General features: G+C 47.0%; 1 protein-coding gene across 1 annotated transcript in view; it reads left to right on the top strand.

The window, feature by feature from the left end:
• The first annotated feature begins 371 nt into the window (after nucleotides 1-371).
• The window catches only part of LOC143962535 (NACHT, LRR and PYD domains-containing protein 12-like), a 28,281-nt gene continuing 5,011 nt past the window's right edge, over nucleotides 372-23,641 (top strand). The window contains exons 1-5 of the mRNA XM_077471807.1: nucleotides 372-581; nucleotides 8,585-10,313; nucleotides 11,941-12,087; nucleotides 14,647-14,817; nucleotides 23,433-23,603. Of these exons, the coding sequence (XP_077327933.1) occupies nucleotides 8,623-10,313; nucleotides 11,941-12,087; nucleotides 14,647-14,817; nucleotides 23,433-23,603 (2,180 nt within the window). The 5' untranslated portion in view covers nucleotides 372-581; nucleotides 8,585-8,622. The remainder of the gene's footprint in view (nucleotides 582-8,584; nucleotides 10,314-11,940; nucleotides 12,088-14,646; nucleotides 14,818-23,432; nucleotides 23,604-23,641) is intronic.

The following is a 23,641-nucleotide window of genomic DNA, read 5'->3' on the forward strand; positions in this document are numbered from 1 at the left end:
ACCCCTGGGTGGGATTCCTGAGTGGACTTTTGTTTCGTTTTTATCATTTAATAAACGTAGGGCTACCAGGCCCTTAACTATAAACGCCTGTCTGGTGTGGGCTCACTACATGAAAACGCATCTACCACTGAGCTGAACAATCCCCCCATGCCACACTCTTCAGATCCTTTTTATTACTAGACCCCTCAGGGTGAGACTTGTTCAGCTTGTATACAAGACTAGGAACGTGGACACACCCAGCAATGTGTTGTGTTAGAGATGAATGACGTCTGAACAGTCTATACAGGTGGAGGTGTGTTATGTTACTAGAAATCCCTTGTCAACCTCCTCCTTCTCCCTCGCCTCACCCTCCTCCTAGAATCTGTAAGGACGTTATATGAGACCAGGCAGAGTAACCTCTTCCCTCACGTCTGGTCTTCATAGAATAAGAAGTTGGATTCTGCCAGTGCCGTGTTTCCAGGTTCTCCTCCAGAATCTTCTGTGATCGGACTCTTCACATTTTCTATAAATATTTTCAGCTCTCTTCATTGTCGGGAAGTACAAACGATCTGATTGGAGGATGTATGGCCAGACCTAACATGGTGAGACCCCCACCAATCATTCTTCTGACTGATTTTTTTATTTTTTTATTTATTTTTTGTTGCATTTCAAAGGGAAAGTACATGACGAGAGTAGCCAGATACCTTACTACCCAATACCTTACCTTACTACCCAATACCTTACTACCCAATACCTTACCTTACTGCCCAATACCTTACTACCCAATACCTTACCTTACTGCCCAATACCTTACTACCCAATGCCCAAACATGCTTTTACACTTACCTTACTAATACGATATATAAAAAAGACACTGACACCTGCTGGAAGAAAATGGTCTGTCCGGCCTCTATTAACAAAAAACAAATTTTACTTTATTCAAGATTTTAACCTTTATCACACATAACCATTATTATGACTATGTATCTAAACCAACCAACTATCCAGCTTATTAGTTGCAGATCCCTGACGACCACTATTATTTGAGCCAGAAGTCCCATTTTGTTGGCATTCGTCCCCAGCTGCCAACTCGCCTCGGGGACTTGCCAACCGACCCCGGACCCCCAACTTATTAACCCGTCAGTCTGGCCAACCGCCAGCCTAACCGTGATGGGTCCTAACTTTCTCAATACCTCAACTTAACTGGGTAACTGTTGTATCCGCCGTCAAGGAACATCCGCCAACCCTTCAGTAACCAAGACACTACCGAGCCACCCTACCCACCCCTATATAGGGCGGGCGGAGGAACTTCTCTCCTATCCTGCTGACTCCGGACTGCTGACCTAAAGACCTCCCCTTACCACTAGAAGACCTATACTCCACCCATCATAGCATTACTCCAATAAGGTAAGTTCCTATGTTACTAACCACACCTCTAACAATTTCATAGTTAGCCCTTGTACACACGGTCCGACATTCTGACAACCAAATCCGTTGGATTTTGTCCGACGGATTTTGTCCGAAACTGTTGCATACACACGGTCGGACAAAGTTGTTGGGAAATCCGATCGTTCAGAGTGTGATGATGTTCGTTCGTTACGACGGGATTACGTTCAGGCTAGTAGCCAATAGCTTTGGTGTAGGAATTTGATCCGAGCATGCGTGGCACTTTGTCCGATCGGAATTCTCTACACATGATCGGAGTATGTACGATCGGAGCATTTTGTCGGAAAATTTTACGGACAAGTTGGAAAACTTGGTCCGTCAGATACTCAGACGGAAACAGTCTGATGGAGACCACACACAGTCGGATTATCCGACAAAACGGTCCGATAGGACACATTCCGTCGAAATCTCCGACTGTGTGTACAGGGGCTAAGACTTGCACCCTGTCATTTCTGCACTCTACCTACACTATGTTGCAGCTACGTGCATGTCTGAGCAAATGTCAGATAATAGAAGGATCCAACAAAATAGTGAATCGCAGCAACATGGCAACAAACAAGTGACACCGAGATCTCCATTTAGCCAATGCAAGGATTAGGCTGTGACATACTTATGCCGCGCACACACGATTGGAAATTCTGCCAGCAAAAGTCCGATGAGAGCTTTTGGTTGGAAAAATGCGACCGTGTATATGCTCCATCTGACTTTTGCTGGTGGGATTCCAGCCTGGTAAAATAAGAGCAGGTTCTCAATTTAAGTTTCGATCGTCTGTACCAATTTCGAGGTGCAAAAACTCCTACGCATGCTCGGAAACATTTTGACGCATGCTCAGTGGCATTGAACTTCTTTCTCTCGGCTCGTCATAGTATTCTATGTCACCGCATTCTTGGCGGTCGAAAGTTCCGAGAACTTTTGTGTGACTGGGTGTATGCAAGCCAAGCTTGAGCGGGATTCCGTCTGAAAAACTGACTGCCTTCTTATAGCTCTTTTACAGGCGGTGGCCCGGTCTTCTGTCGCCGCCGCCGCCTTCCGTTCTTCTTCTTCTTCTTCTTCTCCTTCTTCTCCTGGAGATGTTGACTCGACGCTCTCTCCGGCCACAATGCCAGGGACGCACTGCGCGGCCATTTATATAGGGACAAGGGGCGGTGTCACATGGCTTTATGTCACATGGGTTGGTCACATGGGTTGATGTCACATGGGGACTATGACATCGTAAGGGGGCGGGGTCACCATGTGACACCAACCCATGTGACATAAAGCCATGTGACACCGCCCCTTGTCCCTATATAACTGGCCGCGCAGTGCGTCCCTGGCATTGTGGCCAGAGAGAGCGTTGAGTCAACATCTCCTGGAGAAGAAGGAGAAGAAGAAGAAGAACGGAAGGCGGCGGCAGCGACAGAAGACCGGGCCACCGCCTGTAAAAGAGCTATAAGAAGGCGCGGTGGCCCAGCAGAAGAACCGAAGAGGGGGACAAGACCCCCGAAGTCGGGAGAAGAGGCCGGCGGCGAGGAAGAAAGCCGGACTCCTCCGCTAGCAAAAGAGCTACAAGAAGATAGCGGAGGAGTCCGGCGAGAAGACCCCCGAAGACGGAAGACCCCCGGAGCTTTGCAATAAAGTATTTTATCTTGTGTGTTGTGTTTTTTACTTTTATTTTACAGGTGAATGGGTAGGGGTACATTGTACCCCATACTCATTCACATAGGGTGGGGGGCCGGTATCCTTATTAAAGGGGGCTCCCGGATTCCGATAAGCCCCCCGCCCGCAGACCCCGACAACCAACGGCCAGGGTTGTCGGGAAGAGGCCCTTGTCCTCATCAACATGGGGACAAGGTGCTTTGGGGTGGTACGGCTCAGGAGGGGGGGCGCTCGCTCGCCCCCCTTTCCTGGCCGGCCGGGTAGCGTGCTCGGACAAGGGTCTGCTGTGGACTTGGGGGGAACCCCCACTCCGATTTTTTTCGGCGTTGGGGTTCCCCTTTAAGTCCATACCAGGCGACGGGGCCAGCGACGTCTCCTTCGCGGGCCCCGCCTACCTGGAGACGTGCTCGAAATGAGCCGACTTTCCTCCGCGTGTGTGGGCGAGTCCGTTCATTTCAAAAGTAGGGAGGATAGTACGGCGGACTTAGTACGCCGTATTAGTCCGCTGAAAAAGTGGTGTGTGTGGGCAAGTAGCCCGTTCGGAAAGTCCGACGGACAGTCTGGCGGAAAGTACGCCAGACTAAGTACGTCATACAGTTTGACCGTGTGTACGCGGCATTCCAGTGTAAATTTTCTGTCCCCTCAAAATAAATTAACACACAGCCATTAATGTCTAAACCGCTGGCAACAAAAGTCAGTACACCCCTAAGTGAAAATGTCCAAATTGGGCCCAAAGTGTTTAATATTTTGTGTGGCCACCATTATTTTCCAGCACTGCCTTAACCCTCTTGGGCATGGAGGTCACCAGGTTGTCACTGGAGTCCTCTTCTCCTCCTCCATGAGGACATCACGGAGCTGGTGGATGTTGGAGACCTTGCGCTCCTCCACCTTCCATTTGAGGATGTCCCACAGATGATCAATAGGGTTTAGGTCTGGAGACATGCTTGGCCAGTCCATCACCTTCTTTAGCAAGGCAGTGGTCATCTTGGAGGTGTGTTTGGGATGGTTATCATGTTGGAATACTGCCCTGCGGCCCAGTCTTCGAAGGGAGAGGATCATGCTCTGCTTCAGCCATTTTCCCTCCCCGGTGTCATGTGACTCATTAGTATTACAAGATCGCAGGTGTGAATGGGGAGCAGGTGTGGTAAATTTGGTGTTATCGCTCTCACTCTCTCTTACTGGTCACTTTTGTGAGATACTGTATATAGGATATTTAAATCTGAGATAGAATTGAAACAGGAAGCATGGATGAGGCACTGTCATTCAGACCCCTAATGCAGGTGGCCAGACACTATAGCTGGCTTCTGTGTTCTTCACCTATAGCAGCCCCCTTTCCCAAATGGCTAGCAGACCTACCGGTACTCGGTTGCCCCCAGGATTTATACACAATGCTATAGTGCCTGGCTACCACGCCAGGGCAGGCATGAACTGAGCAAAGCAAACAGGTACTTGTGTTTGGCACACAGGCAAGATTCTGAATATTAGTTCCTCCAGCTGGTCGATGGTAACAGTTCTACAAAGTAGGTGAAACATAAGCCCGACAGGGTGATCCAGCTCTCTAGTATTCTACAGGGTGTCAGGAATATGTCTGGACAAAAACAAAAAGAAAGAGTCATGTCCGCCCTAGTGTGATTCAGCTTGATGACACAATAAAATCACTTCAATGGTTACACTCACATCTTGACAGAAGACAATTCCTTTAAATATAGCGCCTGGGGGGTTCCCTTAATGTACCTGTCAAGTGGAGCAACTGTAGCATGTATAGAACATGATGCAGCAAAACTGAAGTATCTGATGAAAAAAAAGTCAAATCCTATTTAAAATGACTTTCGGTTACATTTGCCGACAACCGGCTAACAAAAAAAATAAACAGAAAAACTGCATGGGGTCCAACCCAGTCCATAAAAGGAAACTGAAACCTTCTTAAAACAAGGGGGGCCCCTAGATCCTGGCCTCCCTATATGAATGGGTATCGGGTACATCGTACCCCTACCCATTCACCAAAAAAGTGTCAAAATTTTAAAACCACAAGAAATTGTTTTTGACAAGTTCTTTATTAAAAAAAAAAAATAAAGAAAGAAATATTGTCTCTCGATATAAATCTATCATTAATCGTGCCCCCTGTCGGACCCGGAAAATAGAAAATAAAAAAAAAGCTCCATCTCGTGGGAGGCTTGCTGTTGTATGCACACTCTTCACTTTCTCAGTTCTTATATAGGCAAGGGGCCGGGCCTTCTTCTGATGTCACGTGATATCACATGACGCTCCTTAACAACCAGCAAGGTGTTTATCGGGGCCAAAACCCGGTGAAGAACCTGCAAATTTGAGTGTTTGGTGAACAGACAAATGTTTGGCCCAAACTCGGGCCGAACCGTTCGCCTATCCCTACTGGAGAGTATTTCATGTGCTGAACTGATCTTCTTTCAAAATGTGAGTGTAATAGTTGAAGTAGTTTTATTGTGTCATCATTAACCACTTGGGATCCGCGCTATTGCCAAATGACGGCATTAGCGCGGACCTACTTTTCCGGGACTACGTCTATTGACGTCGTCCCGTGCACGAGCGGCCTGCGCGCCCCCTGAGGGGTGCGCGCGGCGCGCTCTGTGATCGGCGAGTCCATGAGACTCGCCTGATCACGATCCGTGCAAGGGGTCGATCCCGACCCCTTATCACGTGATCAGCTGTCAGCCAATGACAGCTGATCAGGTGATATAACGGAGCCGGTAATCGGCTAGTTTTCCTCCTCGCGCTGACACCGCGAGGAGAAAAAAAAAAAGCCGATCACCGGCGGCCGTGATCGGGACATCAGTCCCGATCACGGCCAGCAATGCAAGCGCCCACCTGCCCCCTGTCAGTGCCCACCTGCCCCCTGCAGTGCCACCCTAATAAAAAGTAAGTGCCCCCCGTCAGTGCCACCCAGCAGTGCCCACAGTGCCACCCAGCAGTGCCCACAGTGCCACCCAGCAGTGCCACCCACAGTACCACCCAGCAGTGCCACCCACAGTGCCACCCACAGTGCCCACAATCTGCCTCAAAGGTGCTGCACCCCAGTGCCGCCCATCAGTGCCCAGCAGTGCCGCCCATCAGTGCCCAGCAGTGCCCAGCAGTGCCACCTATCAGAGCCACCTATCAGTGCCCATCAGTCCCATCTATCAGTGGTACCTATCAGTGCCCATCCGTGCCACCCATCCGTGCCACCCATCCGTGCCACCCATCCGTGCCATCTTATCTGTGCCCATCTTTGCCCATCAGTGCCGCCTTATCTGTGCCCATCGGTGCCGCCTTATCTGTGCCTATTAGTGCCGCCTTAACTGTGCCTATCAGTGCCCACCAGTGCAGCCTATCAGTGCCCACCAATGCAGCCTATCAGTGCCCACCAATGCAGCCCATCAGTGCCCACCAATGCAGCCTATCAGTGCCGCCTCATCAGCGCACTTCAATGAAGGAGAAAAATGACCCGTTTGCTAAATTTTAGAACAAACTATTAAAACATGATTTATTTATTTATTGTTTTGCATCTTTTTTTGTTTGTTTAGCAAAAAATAAAACTCCGAGCTGTAACTAAATACCACCAAAAGAAAGCTCTATTTGTGGGAAAAAAATGATAAAAATTTCATTTGGGTACAGTGTTGTATGCCCACGCAATTGTCATTCAAAGTGCATCAGCGCTGAAAGCTGAAAATTGGTCTGGGACTGAGTGGGGTTTAAGTGCCCAGTAAGCAAGTGGTTAAAGCTGAATCACACTAGGGCAGATGTGTGCTCTCTTTCCTTTTATTTTTGTCAAGGGTGTCAGGGTGTCCAAAGTCAAAAGGCAGGCAGAGTTCAGAGAATAGTAAATATCCGATCCAAGGTTGTCAACCAGGTAATCCAATCTAGCAGGTTAGGCAAACAGGTAGATTGATCAGCTATTACACACGCTATCACAAGCATGAGACTGCAGTCTTGGCTGGCTTAAATAAAGTTTGGTTTTTCACCCAGAGACTGGCCACAATCTATCATCTTTCAAGAGGACAGACAGACAGACAGACAAGGAGAATGCCATAGCCCCCAGAACGTATAAACAATGCTACAAAAAACAGAAAGTTTCCCGCAGGGGTTTTTTTTAGAAGCAGAGAATTTATATAGAAATGGTTGATGTAAAGCAGGGGTCTCCAAACTGTGGCCTGAGGGCCAGATGTGGCCCTTTGCTAGCCTTTATCTGGCCCTTGGGCCCTATTCCTCCCACTGACACCAATGATGGGATATTATTCCTCCTATAACAGGGACACTACTCCTACTCCTATTGACCACCAACCCTGGGGCCATATTTGTTCTCACTCATGCCAAGCCCGTGACATTTTCTGCCCCTGCTGGCCACATTCCGGGCCCTCCTAAAAGTCTGGAGGACAATAAACTGGCCCTTTGTTTGAAAAGCTTGGAGACCCCTGATGTAAAGAATCATTTATTTTACAGACAATAATAATTACAAATGAACAATTAATGAATCACCCATATAGGTGGTGCGACACAAAAAACAAACATGGAACATCACTCATAGCATAAGAACACCCTATGTACAAGCATGGTTTGCCAGTTGTATTTATAACATATGTATCCACGTGAAAAACCCCGATGCATTTCGACCCTTGCAATTTCCGGTCTCTTCAGGGGGATTTATATTCTAGGAAAATATCAAAATATCCAATTAAAGACATTGGGCAGTATAAAAAAATTAAGGTATAGCATTTCAAATTGAGCAAAATTCTATCTCCATACACATAGAGGTATAGTTACCAATGGGTGGATGAAGACATAAGGATGTATCGCACAAACCAGCATTGCAGGATTGTAGTTGTCCAGAGATCCCATCGCTGCCGCACGTCCCCCTTGTCCTCCGGGTGGGCGCATAGTCCACCGAGCTTGCTGGGAGCCACGTTCTTGGACCCGGAGAGGAGGATGGGGGATGAAGCACCTGCAGATGGACATGCAGAGACTTTTTGTGAGTGGTCATTAGTTAATGTTAGGGGAATGTCTAGAAGTGCTTGGCAGCTGTAAGCTGGTTGTTACCTGGTCAATGATGGATTCATATTACAGGAAAATTAAGTTATACATTTCACTTTTACACCTTTTACTGCCCCATCATCAGTCACCCCACATCATGCACTTTCACTTCACTAATCGCATCACTACACCCCATCCCCCACCCACCTTCTTTTCACTGCTAGCCAACACCTCTTATAACCAATCCAATTAACGAATAAACTATGCCATGTTTTGTATAACTTAATTTTACTATAATATGAATCCAATCAGAGGAGCCCTTCATGGTTTCTTGCACCAGGGCCTTTAGGTTTCTAGTTACTCCTCTGGTCTGGATGATGACTACATCATTTGGATGCTTCCACAATCCTCCTGTATTTCATGGGATATCTTCTTTTAGGGTTCCATGCATGGGGCTTATGGTTAGAATACAAAATTTCTCTGTCTTATAAATATTATTTCATGTGTTCATGAGGAATAATATATTCTCCTTTCTCTCATAAAGACGTTAGAAAGACGTTAGAAAAGAAATACAGAGGATATATGAAAGAGATGTTCCAGAGGATTCCAGAATATAATTCCCAAATGAATGAGGATGTTCATCTACAGAAAAGATTCACTAAGTTATTGATGATAAAGGGACCTCAGAATAAAGAGGGAAAAAAAGAAGAAACTAGTTCAAGCAGAAAACATCTACAGATCATGAACAAAATATCTCCAACCACAATCCAGGCCCTCTTTGACCCTGATGAAGATGGTTTGATCCCTAAGATTGTGGTGTTAGAAGGCCCGGCCGGGATTGGAAAAACAATGACCTCCAAGAAGATCATGCTGGACTGGGCCTCTGGGGATCTCTACCGAGACAAGTTTGACTTTGTGTTTTATCTGAGCTGTAGAGAAATCAACACCATCCCTGGAGACATAAGCCTTGTGGAACTTTTATCCAGAACTTGCAGACTGCAGTGTTCAGATGACCTGGTGTCTATTCTGAAGGATCCTGGAAGTCAGAGAAAACTTCTCACCATAGTTGATGGGTTTGATGAACTGAGGTGGACTCTGGAGGAGAAATCTGAGGGTTGTCTTGACATTTCTATGGAAACCCACAAAGAAATAATTCTCCAAAGCTTGCTCAGGAGACATGTTCTCCCAGAATCTTCTCTGATCATCACCACAAGATCACTGGCCATGGAGAAACTTAACACATTCATCGATGATTCTCGCAATGTGGAAATCCAGGGATTTACAAGGGACGATCGAGAGGAATATGTCCATAAATTCTATGGAAATAAAGAAGATGCAGACAAGGTTCTGAGTATAATAAAAGACAATGACGTTGTGTACACCATGTGTGCCGTCCCCATTACATGCTGGATTGTCTGCACTGTAATGACACAAGAAATAAAAAAAGATTTGGGTTTAATTTGGTGTCGTACAACGACTTTAATTTACCTTCTCTACCTGGAGGTCTTACTATCCCATCACAGCAAGAAGGAGCAGTCTGTACACCGGAAACAAACCTGTCTGAAGAAGCTGTGTGCTCTGGCCAATCAGGGAGTTCTGAACCAACAAATCTTATTTGAGAAGAAAGATCTAGAAAGACATGGACTTTCTCTGGATGAGGTGGAGTCTGTATTTCTGAATGAGAACATCTTTCATTGGGACGTCCGTCACCAGACCTGCTACAGCTTCATCCACCTGAGTGTACAGGAGTTCCTTGCTGCTCTCTATTATGGGATGGATGATGGGTCTGGGTCTATGGAAGGTACTTCCCTCCCGGAGATCTGTACAGGGAAATCACTCCGGGACTTCAGTTTAGATTACTCACATTTAGCATTATCTGTACAATTCCTGTTTGGTCTCTTAAATGAAAATCAGGTGAAAACATTCTCAGAGGTCACAGGAATCCCCATCTCACTCCGAGCCAAACCTGCAATCATAGAATGGGTCATGAAGGACATTGATCAGACTTTCCCTACTCAGATCATCTTCTGTCTGTACGAGACTCAGGATGAGGACTTCATTAGGAGAGTCATGTCTCATTGTTCAGATTTGATCCTGTATGGATCACGTACTGGTCACTTGTGGATGGACAGTAATTATTCCAAGCAGCTGAGCTATTGCTTGAAGGCTTTGAAGAGAGAAAGTTTTCAGTCTTTATATTTTCTTTATCTCACTGTGGGTCCAGAGTTCCAGACAATTCTATCTCCATTCCTACACAAGTGTCGGTGGGTAAGGTAAGTGAGTGTGAGGATATCCTAACTGAATTAAGAGAACCTGCATACAGTATAATGGTGATTATCCATCATGTTCTCTATCTACCACACTTGTTAGAAGATATAGGAGCTCATGCTTTCCTCAGCCCTACGCCCTGGTTCACATTAGTGCAATTTTCCAGTGACCTGCAACATTCTGGCAACATGTAAAGTCACAGGTTAAGTGAAAACAAATATATTTTAATCAATGTTGTCATAGGCCTTCGCAAGGTGCCTGGACACACCCTAATCGCCCCCATGCCAGTCGTGTAGGTTGGCTGCATATGCCATGGCTGAGTGACTCTAATATCCTGTCAGAACCTAGCTGGCATGGCCCCTCCCCACTTAACCCTTCTGTTCAAACAGAATGCCTTGGTTTGCTCCTCCTCCTGCCCCTCTCCTGCTGTGTCCACCCACATTCCAAGCATTCCGGGCTAGCGAGCACTCCAGGGTAAAAGATTCAAATAGTCCAATAGCGCAACTGGTTTTTATTGCAAAAATATATGGTTTACTAGATATAAAATATTACTCAAATTAGCCTATGCCAGCACCTAGTAATTACAGCAGTGTGTCAATATTGTGTCAGCAGTGCCAGCCGCCTTCTCCCAACATGGAGGTTCAGCCACGCGTTCCACCAGCCAGAAACTCCATCACCAGTGACATCAGGAGCTACATAACCCCATCTCAACACATTTTGCCATCATAGCATCATCAGGGTCCACAGGGTGGGAGATTCAAAGCAACGTACAGGTACGTTGCTTTGCCCAGCCAAGCCATGCTGACGTATATATGCGTGAAGTGGTGAGCAAGTGGTTAATATTGAACTACACATAATGATGCACTGCTGAAACCCGTCCAAGCCAATAAAAAAAAAAATACAATTCATTTATATACAAATATAAAATATTTCTCAGGCGTTTAAAATCAAGTGTTATAAACATTGCACCAAAGATTTTGGATATCAATTATTTGCCCTCTCCAACCTTTTAAAAATGTTCAATAATATTGTGATATTATGTCCCTTCAATAGATTCTATGACCTTCCCAGTGTGTTTGCAGTTGCACCTCATATAGTATGTCCAGTGTTCAGCAGTGGTGCTTTCTGACATATTGCCCTCCTCCTGCCAGGTTGGGTGTGATCTGCTAGTCCTTCATTGGTGGAAAGAAATGGGTGTGTCCAGCCAATGAAGGGAAAGCTTTGTATTCAGTGATCCGGGTGATGGAAATAATGCCACAAGTGTGACATCATCATCCCAACATTAGATCGGCCAATTGCCTACAGAAGTAGGTGGAGATGGGGATGTCTGGACTGCATTTTATGTTTGGAACTAACGTGTTGTTCCCGAATTTTCCAGAAACTGTAGATGAATGGAAACCCCTGTGTAGGTATGTGGGAGATTCTGCATATACTGCCTCCTTTGTCTGGAGTGTGACTTCCAAGACCACTCATAGCCACCAATGAAAAGTCCTCATCGGGTCCAGTATGAGACTGCAGAGCCAGAAGAAAGGCAGCCAAGTGGAAGGGAAATGTTGGTTGTTACATTGTTATTCTTGTTGTCAGAGGTCGTATATTCTTGGTGGTAATTATTATCTCATTATTCTGGTTTAGATTTGAGGATTGTACTATCTCCAGTAAAGAGTGTCTGGGAGAGAGCAAAGCAGAAGACGAAGAAGAGTCCTCCTCTTCAGGAGATAAAATGGATTCTGCTAATCTTTCCTTTCTGATGAACCCGGAGAGTAAAATCCAGATATTATAGTAAGAGAAATCTGTGATCCTGCAGTGATGGGGAAATGTGATGTCTTCAGGGGTGGATTGACAACTCTTGGGGCCCCCGGGCAACAGGAGATTATGGGGCCCCCGGGCAATAGGAAGTTATGGGGCCCCACAGTATACACAAACACAATCACACAGTATACACAGACATGTTTCTATTGGCTGAGAAAGTACTGGAGAGGTAGGGGCAGCTATAATCTCAGGATTTTTAGACCAAAAGGATGTCGGTAAGGGACATTTCAGAGACAGATGAAATGTCCCTGGTTTTACTGAGGCTGGCAACCCTGATGGGGCCCCCTAGTGGCTCGGGGCCCTCGGGCAGTGCCCGAGTTGCCGAATGGTCAGTCCGCCCCTGAATGTCCTGTGATTGTTTCCTTTCTCTCAGTGTTTCCTTCTATCTCTGGGTGTCCTCCATCCTCACCAATGTAGAATCTTCTATCACCTTTCCTCTTCTCATGCCTTCTCCTCTCTGAGGGAATCTTTCTCTTTGTAATCTCATCCATGGAATTTTGGGTTCCTCTTTGATTCCCTGCAAAGGTAAAGCATAATGGACTACTATGCATCGCATAGTAGTCCATTATGTGTCACTTACCTGACACAGGAGCCAGCGAAGTCACCGCTGTCCCCTGTAGACCGACGCATGTGCACGGGAGCCACCACTCGTGGCATATTGCCGTTGACAGCGGCGCGCTCAGTGCGCCTGCGCACCGCTGTCTACAGCGCATGCGCCGTAGACAGCGGTGCCTGTCTTTCGGCAAATATCTCCTAAACCTACACGGTAAAGATGTCACTTTAACAGTCAGTTGCAAGGTGATAACCTGGAACAGTTTATGACAGGAGCCATAATAGCCCCAATAGAGGCCTGAGGCAAATCACTTGTTACAGCCGTGTGCCCAAAAATGTTAGAACAGACAGGCATGTATGACACAGAACTTGCAAACTGTCCTGCCTCAGGAAACAGTCCCCACACATCAAGGCTCACCTGGAATACCGAGTAAATATGTGTCACTTTCCTCACCATCCAGAGCCGTAGACAGGGAGCCCGTAGAGAACATTAGCAATCAGGTAATAAAGGAGATAGGCCCACTCATTTCAGGGGCGGTAGCGACTCCAGCCCTGAGGCAGCCTCCCGGGGGCTGGTGAAGAACCGAACCGCCTCGCCGTCGATCACTCCCAGTTTCGCAGGGAAACTTTACTTTATGCCTCTGGATTTCATGACTGTCTTGACCGCGTCAAATGACCTGCACCACTTCTGGGTCTCCACTCTGTAGTCCGGGAACAGGAGCAGTTTGGTGTTCTGATAGGAGATCGCTCTCACCACCCACACTGCCCTTAGGAGCTCGTCCCGATCCCTGAAGTTTAATAGGCGTAGGAACATTGTGCAAGGAGGGGAACCCACTGGTCCTGCTGAGGTGGCACTTTGTGCACCCGTTCCACCGTGAAGTATGGAGATAGTTGGGCCGCTGGAAGCATGGTGCGCAGGAGTTCCTCCTCAAAAGTAGTCGGATTCGGTCCTTCGGCCCCCTCCGCCAGACCCACAATGCGCAAATTGTTCTGCCTGCTGCAGTTTTCAGCGTCCTCTGCACAAAATTCAAGGACTTTCACCTTGGTTTGTAGGGTCCGGATCGCCACCGCATGCTCCTCCACTGTGTCTTCCACCTGGCCGACCCTCTGTTCCGTGTCGCCAAGCCAAGCTCGGATTTTGTCGAGATCCTGTCTAATCAGGCCGACATCCATCTGGACAGCCTCCAGCTTACCCGTAAGAGCTGCCTGGCAGCCCGGTGTCGACGCCATAACCTCCGGTATGCGTGGGAGTGTGGGGGAAGCCTCCCCACAGTTGCCGTCTGGGTGGCCATATTGGATCATCCTCCCAGGCTTCCCGCTCCACGCAGTGTAGGTCCGTTAGTATCATGCACACACGGGGGAAACCGGAGTCTTTTTCCGCTCTTCGGTCCGTTGGAGGATTTGAAAGGCATAGGAGGTTAGTTTACCTCGCTCAGGGTGTTACAATCCAGGCAGGAGAGTCGTTTTGGATTCTTTGCTAGCAGAGCTCCGTGAAGCATGTCTGCTTACGCCGCCATCTTGGACACGCCCAGAGCTCACCCTTTTTTAAAGCCCATTAGATCCTCCAGTTCTAATCTTGTTCTTTAAAAAAAAAAAAAAAACTCATATTGGAATCCATGCGTAAGGCGCTCTGCATGTAGATTAGGGGGCCGGATGCATGGATGGGGGGGCGGCTCCCATACGTCCCTAGTGGAAGGGCCACCACTGCTCCAGATTAACCATTAGCTGGACTAAATCCACAATATTGCTACTAGATGGTGGAGAAAATCCTCAGTTATCCTCCTTTTGTCCAATTCCTGTTGTTACATCTTTAAAACATTTACTGTAGGTGTAGTTATCTAAATATTCCCAGTTGAATATATCTCCATTGTTCACTAGATTTTGGGACAACATTTTTTTTTTTTTTTTTAGTTTTCAGCAGAATAATTTCTCATAGTCACCATTAAATATATCATGTGTCTGTATTTGTTTCTGCAGTTTGTTTGGATGTGGTTTGACTTCCTCCTGCTGTGATGATCTCAATTCCATTCTTATCAATAACCGATCCCTCACCAGACTGGATTTATCAGATAATAATCTGCAAGACTCTGGGATAAAAATTCTATGTGAGGGGCTCAGACATCCTGGCTGTACTCTGCAAGAGCTGAGGTGAGTCCTTGTCTGCCATAAAAAGTCCCAAGGCTTCCTCTGTCCTGGCTCTGGGCAGTGAGTGCCTATCTCACCCTCTCTGCTCATGGTGGGGGTTATGTTCAGGTATGAAGGTCCTATCTTATAGACCTAAACCCCCTCCGAGTCCCCCCACAACCAATATTATACTATGTAGAGCTGGGCAGTCAGGAAAGGAAATAAGGAAAATTATAAATGGTTTTCAACATTTTTTTTTACAAATAAATATGTGAAGCCCTCAGAGGATTGTTAGAGAACCTTAGTGAACAAACAGCATCATTGAGGCCAAGGAACACACCAGACAGGTCAGGATAAAGTTGTGGAGAAGTATAAAGCAGGGTTAGGTTATTAAAAAATGTCCCAAGCTTTGAACATCTCATGGAGCTCTGTTCAATCCATCATCCAAAAATGGAAAGAGTATGGCACAACTGCAAACCTACCAAGACACGGCCGTCTACCTAAACTGAGAGGCCAGGCAAGGAGAGCATTCATCCAAGCCAAGAGGTCCATGGTAACTCTGGAGGAGCTGCAGAGATCCACAGCTCTGGTGGGAGAATCTGTCCACAGGACAGTATAAATACAGCTGTCTTTTTAACAGAGAGTTGTGATTGGCTAGTGTAGCCTGCTCTGTGTGCTCTAGTGCTGCTTGTGCTGTCTTGAGTTTCCCTGTATCCAAGCAACCAAGGAAAGTTCTGGATAATAGGCAGAAACCATGCAGATGGAGCATGAATATTCATACAGCTATGGCCAATTACAAGGTGAGGTGCCCCTATGCATTCTGGGTACCTGTATTTACTGTATATTCTAGGAACACAGGAGTTCTGAGTCTTTCGAGGAGTGGATTGTACCAGCCGAGGGAGGGGCTGTTGCCTCCCTGGGCACTTGCTGCCATGAGGTCTCAGGTGGGCAACCTGAGGGCCTAAAGTTAGAGAGAGAGCGTGCTGCTGTGTGGCCTCAGGTGAGAGACCCGAGGGCCTGACATTAGTGAGAGTGACCCTGGTTCTACAGAGAGCTGGCTGAGGGGAGGTGTCTTACTAAAGAGTCATCTGTGGACTCCGGTAAGTTGCTTGGAGGAAGATTGGAAGGAGGCCCCATTCTGTCCTTAGCCCTTGTGAGTACAGACTAGGGATGAGCTCAGTGTTCGACTCGAACATCGGCCATTCGTCTGTTCAGCGAATTCAGAACTTTGTGGACCGTTCGCACCAAATTCGTGTGGCACAAACGGCCCACGATGCACTACGCCATCGCAGTGCATTGCTGGCTCATGATTGGCCAAGCATACACTGTGACCCCTCATGCTTGGCCAATCACAGTGCCGGCAGCGAGGAGAGCCATAATTGCCTGTGGCCAATTATAGCTCAGGGGGTTTAGTACACGCCCCACACTATATAAGGCCATCAGCGCGGCGGCCTTATGTAGTGTGTCTGGGATGCAGGGAAAGAGCAAGGCAGGGACAGTGTGTTCTTTTCTCAGGCATCTGCAGGAGTTAGTGGGTGTTGTGTGCCTCCAGCACAGTATACACCTGTATCTACCCTTTTATGCTGGTGTTCTCTAATACAGCCATCTGCAGGAGTTAGTGGGTGTTGTGTGCCTCCAGCGCAGTATACACCTGTATGTACCCTTTTATGCTGGTGTTTTGTAATACAGGCATCTGCAGGAGTTAATGGGTGTCGTGTGCCTCCAGCACAGCACAGTATACACCTGCATCTATCCTTTTTTGCTGGTGTTCTCTAATACAGGCATCTGCAGGAGTTAGTGGGTGTTGTGTGCCTCCAGCACAGTATACACCTGTATCTACCCTTTTATGCTGGTGTTCTCTAATACAGGCATCTGCAGGAGTTAGTGGGTGTTGTGTGCCTCCAGCACAGTATACACCTGTATGTACTGTGAGGGGTTAGCTCGGCAGAGGGTGTGTGTGACCCCCTGGATGGGTTCACAACACAAAGTCAGGCACAGCAGACAGCGGTGTAGGTTCAAAAAACAAAAGATCCGGTTTATTTATGCTCCATGCAGTGATACATATAACAGCCAAACAAAATAAAACAAGAAAATAAATCCTGGTCAGCTTGACCTCTAACTACACACATAGACTCCCTGTCTAACAACTGGGTGCAGCCTTGTGCTGTACCAGTCCCTGCCTTTGTTGTAAAGGTTTTGCCACACAGGCGTTAACTCACCGCACAGTACAGGTGACACACTCCCCAGTCTATACAACACAAAACTGGTTCCAGGATGGAGCATCTCCCTATGCATGCTGGGGTTTTTTGTAGAGGCCTTAATGAGCCCACTTGCTTCAGCTGGGCTCATTAACTCTTCCCCTCTAATTGTAAAAGTCTGCATAAAGCCTGAATCTAGGACACACATATTTACCATCCTGGATACAACCAGGTGACTTCACCTGCCTGCTGCCACATACCCCCCCCCCCCTCTTGTTTCAACCTTGGGGTTGTAACACCAGCAGTCAGACACGCATGTATCCGAGACAAAGCATCCACATTCCCCATTTTAACACCAGGGCGATGCTTAACTGTAAAGTTAAATTCCTGTAGGGCTAGGAACCACCTATTTACTCTTCTATTGGTCTCCTTGTTCTGAGCCATCCACTTTAAAGGAGCGTGATCAGTCACCAGGTCAAAGTGCCTACCTAGCAGATAGTACCGAAGGGAATCTAGAGCCCACTTCACTGCTAAACATTCCTTCTCAATCGTGGAGTAATTTACCTCATGGGACTTTAACTTCCTGCTGAGGTAAATGACTGGGTGCTCTTCCCCGTTCCAGACCTGGGATAACACTGCTCCTAACCCAACGTCTGATGCATCAGTTTGTACAACAAAGTCCTTAGAGAAGTCTGGTGAGTACAACACTGGCTGGCTACATAAGGCTGTTTTTAAGGACTGAAATGCTTCCTCAGCCTCTGGGGACCATTTAACCATAACCGACTCTTTCCCTTTTGTCAGGTTGGTGAGGGGCACAGCCTGAGAAGCAAAATGGGGAATGAATCGTCGATAATAACCAGCGATTCCCAGAAAGGCTCGTACCTGTTTCTTGCTGTTGGGACGTGGCCAACTCTGTATGGCCTCGACTTTATTGACTTGGGGTTTTATCACCCCCCTCCCAATAGTGTACCCAAGATATTTGGCCTCCTCCTGTCCAATGGTACACTTCTTTGGATTGGCCGTAAACCCAGCTTCTCGGATAGAGTCTAGGACTGCTTGTACTTTTGGCAAATGTGAGACCCAGTCTGTGCTATGGATAATCACATCATCCAGGTAAGCTGCAGCATATTTCTGATGGGGCCTCAGAATCTTATCCATTTTCCGCTGGAATGTTGTCGGTGCATTCTGTAACCCAAACGGCATTCTCTTATATTGGAATGCCCCATCTGGGGTTACAAACGCAGTTTTCTCCTTGGCCGACTCGGCCAGGGGAATTTGCCAATACCCTTTGGTGAGATCAAGAGTTGTCATATATCGGGCTGTTCCCAGCCGGTCAATCAACTCATCTATACGTGGCATGGGGTAGGTGTCAAATTTTGTAACTTTATTTAATTGTCTAAAATCGTTACAAAACCGCCAGCTCCCATCAGGTTTGGGCACTAGTACGATAGGACTGGACCAGTCACTCTGGGACTCCTCTATCACACCCAATTCCAGCATCCTTTGAACCTCCCCACGTATTGCCTCCCGTCGGGCCTCTGGTATTCTATAAGGTTTTAGTTTTACCCTTTCTCCTGGCGGAGTGATAATGTCATGCTCTACGCCAGATGTTTGTCCCGGAAGCACAGAGAAAATCTCTTTGTTACGAAGTACAAACTCTTTAACCTCCTGTTGTTGGGGTTTCGATAAAGTGTCTGCTATTCCAACCTCAGGAACTAAGCAATCAGGCTGTACTTGTGACAAAGTCTCTGCGACTAGGGATTCCCTATCCCTCCAGGCTTTCAGCAGATTGACGTGATAGATCTGCTCCGGCTTTCGCCTTCCTGGCTGTCTAACCCTGTAGTTCACCTCACTCATTTTTTCAATTACTTCATATGGACCTTGCCATTTGGCCAGAAATTTGCTTTCAACCGTAGGGACTAGCACCAAGACCCTATCCCCCGGGGAAAAAGTACGGGTCTTGGCCCCACGGTTGTACACTCTCTGCTGTGCTAACTGCGCTTGGGTTAAATGTTCCTTTACAATTGGCATTACCTGTGCAATTCTATCTTGCATCAGGGCGACATGCTCAATCACACTCCTGTGAGGAGAACTCTCATTTTCCCAAGTTTCCTTGGCGATATCCAGCAGCCCTCTTGGGTGTCTCCCATAGAGCAACTCGAAGGGTGAGAAACCCGTAGAGGATTGGGGTACCTCCCTAATGGCAAACATCAGATAGGGTATTAGACAGTCCCAATTCTTTCCATCTCTATCCACCACCTTCTTTAACATTTGTTTTAGGGTTTTGTTGAATCTTTCAACCAACCCATCTGTTTGGGGGTGATACACAGATGTACGCAATTGCTTCACTTTGTACAACTTGCATAATTCTTTCATAACCTGGGACATAAAGGGTGTACCTTGGTCCGTAAGCAGTTCCTTACAAATACCCACGCGGCTAAAAACAAGAGATAGCTCTTTGGCTATGGTTTTGGCCGAGGTATTTCGGAGAGGAATTGCTTCCGGATAACGGGTGGCATAGTCCAAAATAACCAAAATGTACTGATGCCCCCTAGCAGACTTCATTATCGGACCTACCAAATCCATTGCGATCCTCTCAAAGGGGACCTCAATGATAGGAAGAGGTACCAGCGGGTTACGGAAATGTGGCATAGGTGCCGACTTCTGACACACAGGGCAGGAGGAACAATACTTTTCTATTTCCTTCATGACCCCAGGCCAATAGAATCTCTGCAGTACCCCCTCTCTGGTTTTCTCTGTCCCCAGATGACCTCCCAGAATGTGTCCATGAGCCAATTCTAACACCAACTTCCTGTAAGGTTTGGGCACTACAAGTTGCTCAATGGTTTCTTCTGCCCTTTGAGCCACTCGATATAGCAGGTCCCTTTCCATAGTGAAGTAAGGATAAGGGCAAGTCTTATCTGGGTTCACTAACCCGCCATCTATTTTCACCACATTTTCCCGTGCCTTTATTAGGGTGGGGTCTTTTAACTGTTCTGTGGCAAAATTTTCCCTGTGAACCTCAAGATCCGAAAACTCCACAGACGGCATGTTTTCATCTGAGGATGTTGGCTCCTCCCCAGTTTCTCGAGTTTCCCCCGCCAATACCGACAAGGGAAATTCAGGAGAGTCCTCACCACTCCCAGAGGAATTCTGGTCATCTTCCTGGTCTATAGGGGCACCAATGGGGGCCTCAGGACAATCCCAGAGTTCCCAGAATTTTGGAAAATCCCTTCCCACAATAGCATCATGTGGTAAGTGAGACACTAACCCCACCTGATGAGAGAGGTTACCTTTGGGGGTCTCAAAAAACACTGAAGTTACAGGATATCTCGGGTGTCCCCATGCACACAAATAACAGCCACCCTGTTCTTCCCAGAGACCTCTGTAGTAACTAATTCAGCTTTTATCAATGTTACCAGGCTACCTGAATCTAGCAACACATCAACATGTCTACCATTAATACACATTTTACATAAATGTTTCTCAGGTCCCCGAATGGCAGTGCATGCAACTGTCGCAAACAGCGACTGACGTCTCTCCCTTATAAAGTCACATTGCATAGGCTCATCCACAACTGGGCAATTGGCTGCAATATGTCCCTCTTTCCGGCAGCGGTAGCAAATAATCTTTTTCGCTGCCTCTTGCAGCATGGGCTTCCTGGGCTGCTCCCGCCAGACCTTAGGTAGAACTCCCACCCTCTCACTCTCTCCACCCTCACCCCTTGGAGTCATCTTACCCGCCACTGGGGATGATCTGGTCTTAGGGGGGAAAGTCCGTGAGTCCCTGGAAGAGGTGGTCAAGTTCTCTGTAGCCAAGTACCTCTCAACCAGATCCACAAGTTTATCTGCATTTTCTGGGTCTCCATGGCTTACCCATTTTTGGATGGCAGTAGGAAGAGCTCTCAGGAAACGATCCATAACCACACGTTCCACAATGTTTGGTGCAGTCAAAGTCTCTGGCTGCAGCCACTTCCTGCTCAAGTGAATGAGATCATACATTTGAGACCTGGGAGGTTTTCCAACCTGAAAAGTCCAGTTATGCACACGCTGAGCCCGGACGGCCAGGGTGACACCCAGCCGTGCCAATATTTCTGCTTTTAGCACCACATAGTCTTTTGCTTGGTCAGGCTCTAGGTCATAATAAGCTTTCTGCGATTCCCCAGTTAACAGAGGGGCCACCAGTCCAGCCCATTGCTCCTTAGGCCACTTTTCCCTTTCAGCAGTCCTTTCAAATGTGGTCAAAAACACCTCCGGATCATCCTCTCCAGTCATTTTTGTCAGTAAACGGCTCACACCAAAGGATGCGGTATTATTGTAACCACTTGCTTCATTGGTCTGCGGACGTTGCTGTATTAATGTCTCTATTTTCTGTTGAAAATTCTGCTCTTGCTTCTGCAACAGGTCTATGAAGCGGGCTTCAGATCGCTGCTGGGCTTGTTGCTGAGCTTCCAAACTCTGCTGGTGAGCCTTCTGCTGATTTTCCAAACTCTGCTGCAAAGTTGCATTTATCTGCTGCTGGGCTGCAAGGCTCTGTTGTTGAGCTGCAAGGCTCTTTTGTAAACCTGCATTTGTTTGCTGCTGATTTGCATTTGTTTGCTGCTGATTTGCATTGGCTAGAGCCAGCTGTCTCAGTATCTCCTCCATGCTGGCCTTAACAAAAAAAAAAGTGCCAAAATTCTCCACCAACTGTGAGGGGTTAGCTCGGCAGCAGGTGTGTGTGACCCCCTGGATGGGTTCACAACACAAAGTCAGGCACAGCAGACAGCGGTGTAGGTTCAAAAAACAAAAGATCCGGTTTATTTATGCTCCATGCAGTGATACATATAACAGCCAAACAAAATAAAACTAGAAAATAAATCCTGGTCAGCTTGACCTCTAACTACACACATAGACTCCCTGTCTAACAACTGGGTACAGCCTTGTGCTGTACCAGTCCCTGCCTTTGTTGTAAAGGTTTTGCCACACAGGCGTTAACTCACCGCACAGTACAGGTGACACACTCCCCAGTCTATACAACACAAAACTGGTTCCAGGATGGAGCATCTCCCTATGCATGCTGGGGTTTTTTGTAGAGGCCTTAATGAGCCCACTTGCTTCAGCTGGGCTCATTAACTCTTCCCCTCTAATTGTAAAAGTCTGCATAAAGCCTGAATCTAGGACACACATATTTACCATCCTGGATACAACCAGGTGACTTCACCTGCCTGCTGCCACAGTACCCTTTTATGCTGGTGTTTTGTAATACAGGCATCTGCAGGAGTTAGTGGGTGTCGTGTGCCTCCAGCACAGCACAGTATACACCTGCATCTACCCTTTTTTGCTGGTGTTCCTAATACAGGCATCTACAGGAGTTAAAGTGGGTGTTGTGTGCCTCCAGCACAGTATACACCTGTATCTACCCTTTTATGCTGGTGTTCTCTAATACAGGCATCTGCAGGAGTTAGTGGGTGTTGTGTGCCTCCAGCACAGCACAGTATACACCTGTATCTACCCTTTATTGCTGGTGTTCTCTAATACAGGCACCTGCAGGAGTTAAAGTGGGTGTTGTGTGCCTCCAGCACAGTATACACCTGAAGATACCCCTTATTGCTGGTGTTGTCTGTTGCATACCTTGCATATTAGCCTTTAAAATTAGCACTTTTGATTTCGAACGTTCGAGTCCCATTGACTTTAATAGGGTTCTAAAGTTCGTACAAATTTTTGGTCCATTCGAAGGTTCTGGTGCGAACCGAACCGGGTGGTTGTTCGGCTCATCCCTAGTACAGACTGGGATCTTGGGGATCTTGTTTCTCTAGCTACCCCTCTGGTGCATTTAGTCAGCTAAGGCTCTGAACAAACGGGACAATGGCTAGTGTTCTGAAGAGCTCATCCCACTGCTGCTACTGAAAAAGACTTAGCTTAGTTTCTGTCGCTTTTGGACTGCCGCGGTCTGCCGTAACTGGTCTATACATGAGGAGCTTTGCCCTGTGACTACTAATAAAACTACTACTAAGGGACTTTGCTCACGTTTGAAACTACTTGATGTCAACATTTTAGAGAAGTCTGCCATCTGTTCTCAGCAAGGACTTCACCAGTGCTGAATTAGAAATCGGTTAGATGCCCTCATTAGTGATTAGTTCTATTTCTGGAGTGTCCTATTAAATCTCCTTCCCTATCCAAGTTCTCCAAAAATAGAAACTACAAAACAAAACCCATAGACTGGTCATTGAAGACAATGAGCGGAAGTGTGTGTGCACCTGGCAGTGTGAATCTACCTTGTGCCTGAGAAGACCTGGGCAAAATACCAGAGTCTCCTACGAAGGTTAGGCCACAGAGTGAATGGACTGCTGGAGATATTTACACCCGTTTCCATGGATCATCTGTTTTGTGATGACCATTCCCTAAGAGTTTTTGGTTATTTCTCTAATATAGTATCCTGTGTCTGTTTTTGTCTCTGCAGTTTTGTTTGGTGTGGTCTGACTTCCTCCTGCTGTGATGATCTCCATTCCATTCTTATCACTAACCGAACCCTCATCATCCTGGATTTATCATATAACGATCTGCAAGACACTGGTATAAGACGTCTGTGTGAGGGACTCAGACATCCTGGCTGTACTCTGCAGGAGATAAGGTGAGAATTATACTGTAAATGATATAATATTCTGCAGG

This window comes from Lithobates pipiens, unplaced genomic scaffold (genome assembly GCF_037356315.1).
Source record: "Lithobates pipiens isolate NorthernLeopardFrog02 unplaced genomic scaffold, aLitPip1_a1.2 Scaffold_8, whole genome shotgun sequence".
In the NCBI taxonomy this organism is placed as follows: Eukaryota; Metazoa; Chordata; class Amphibia; order Anura; family Ranidae; genus Lithobates; species Lithobates pipiens.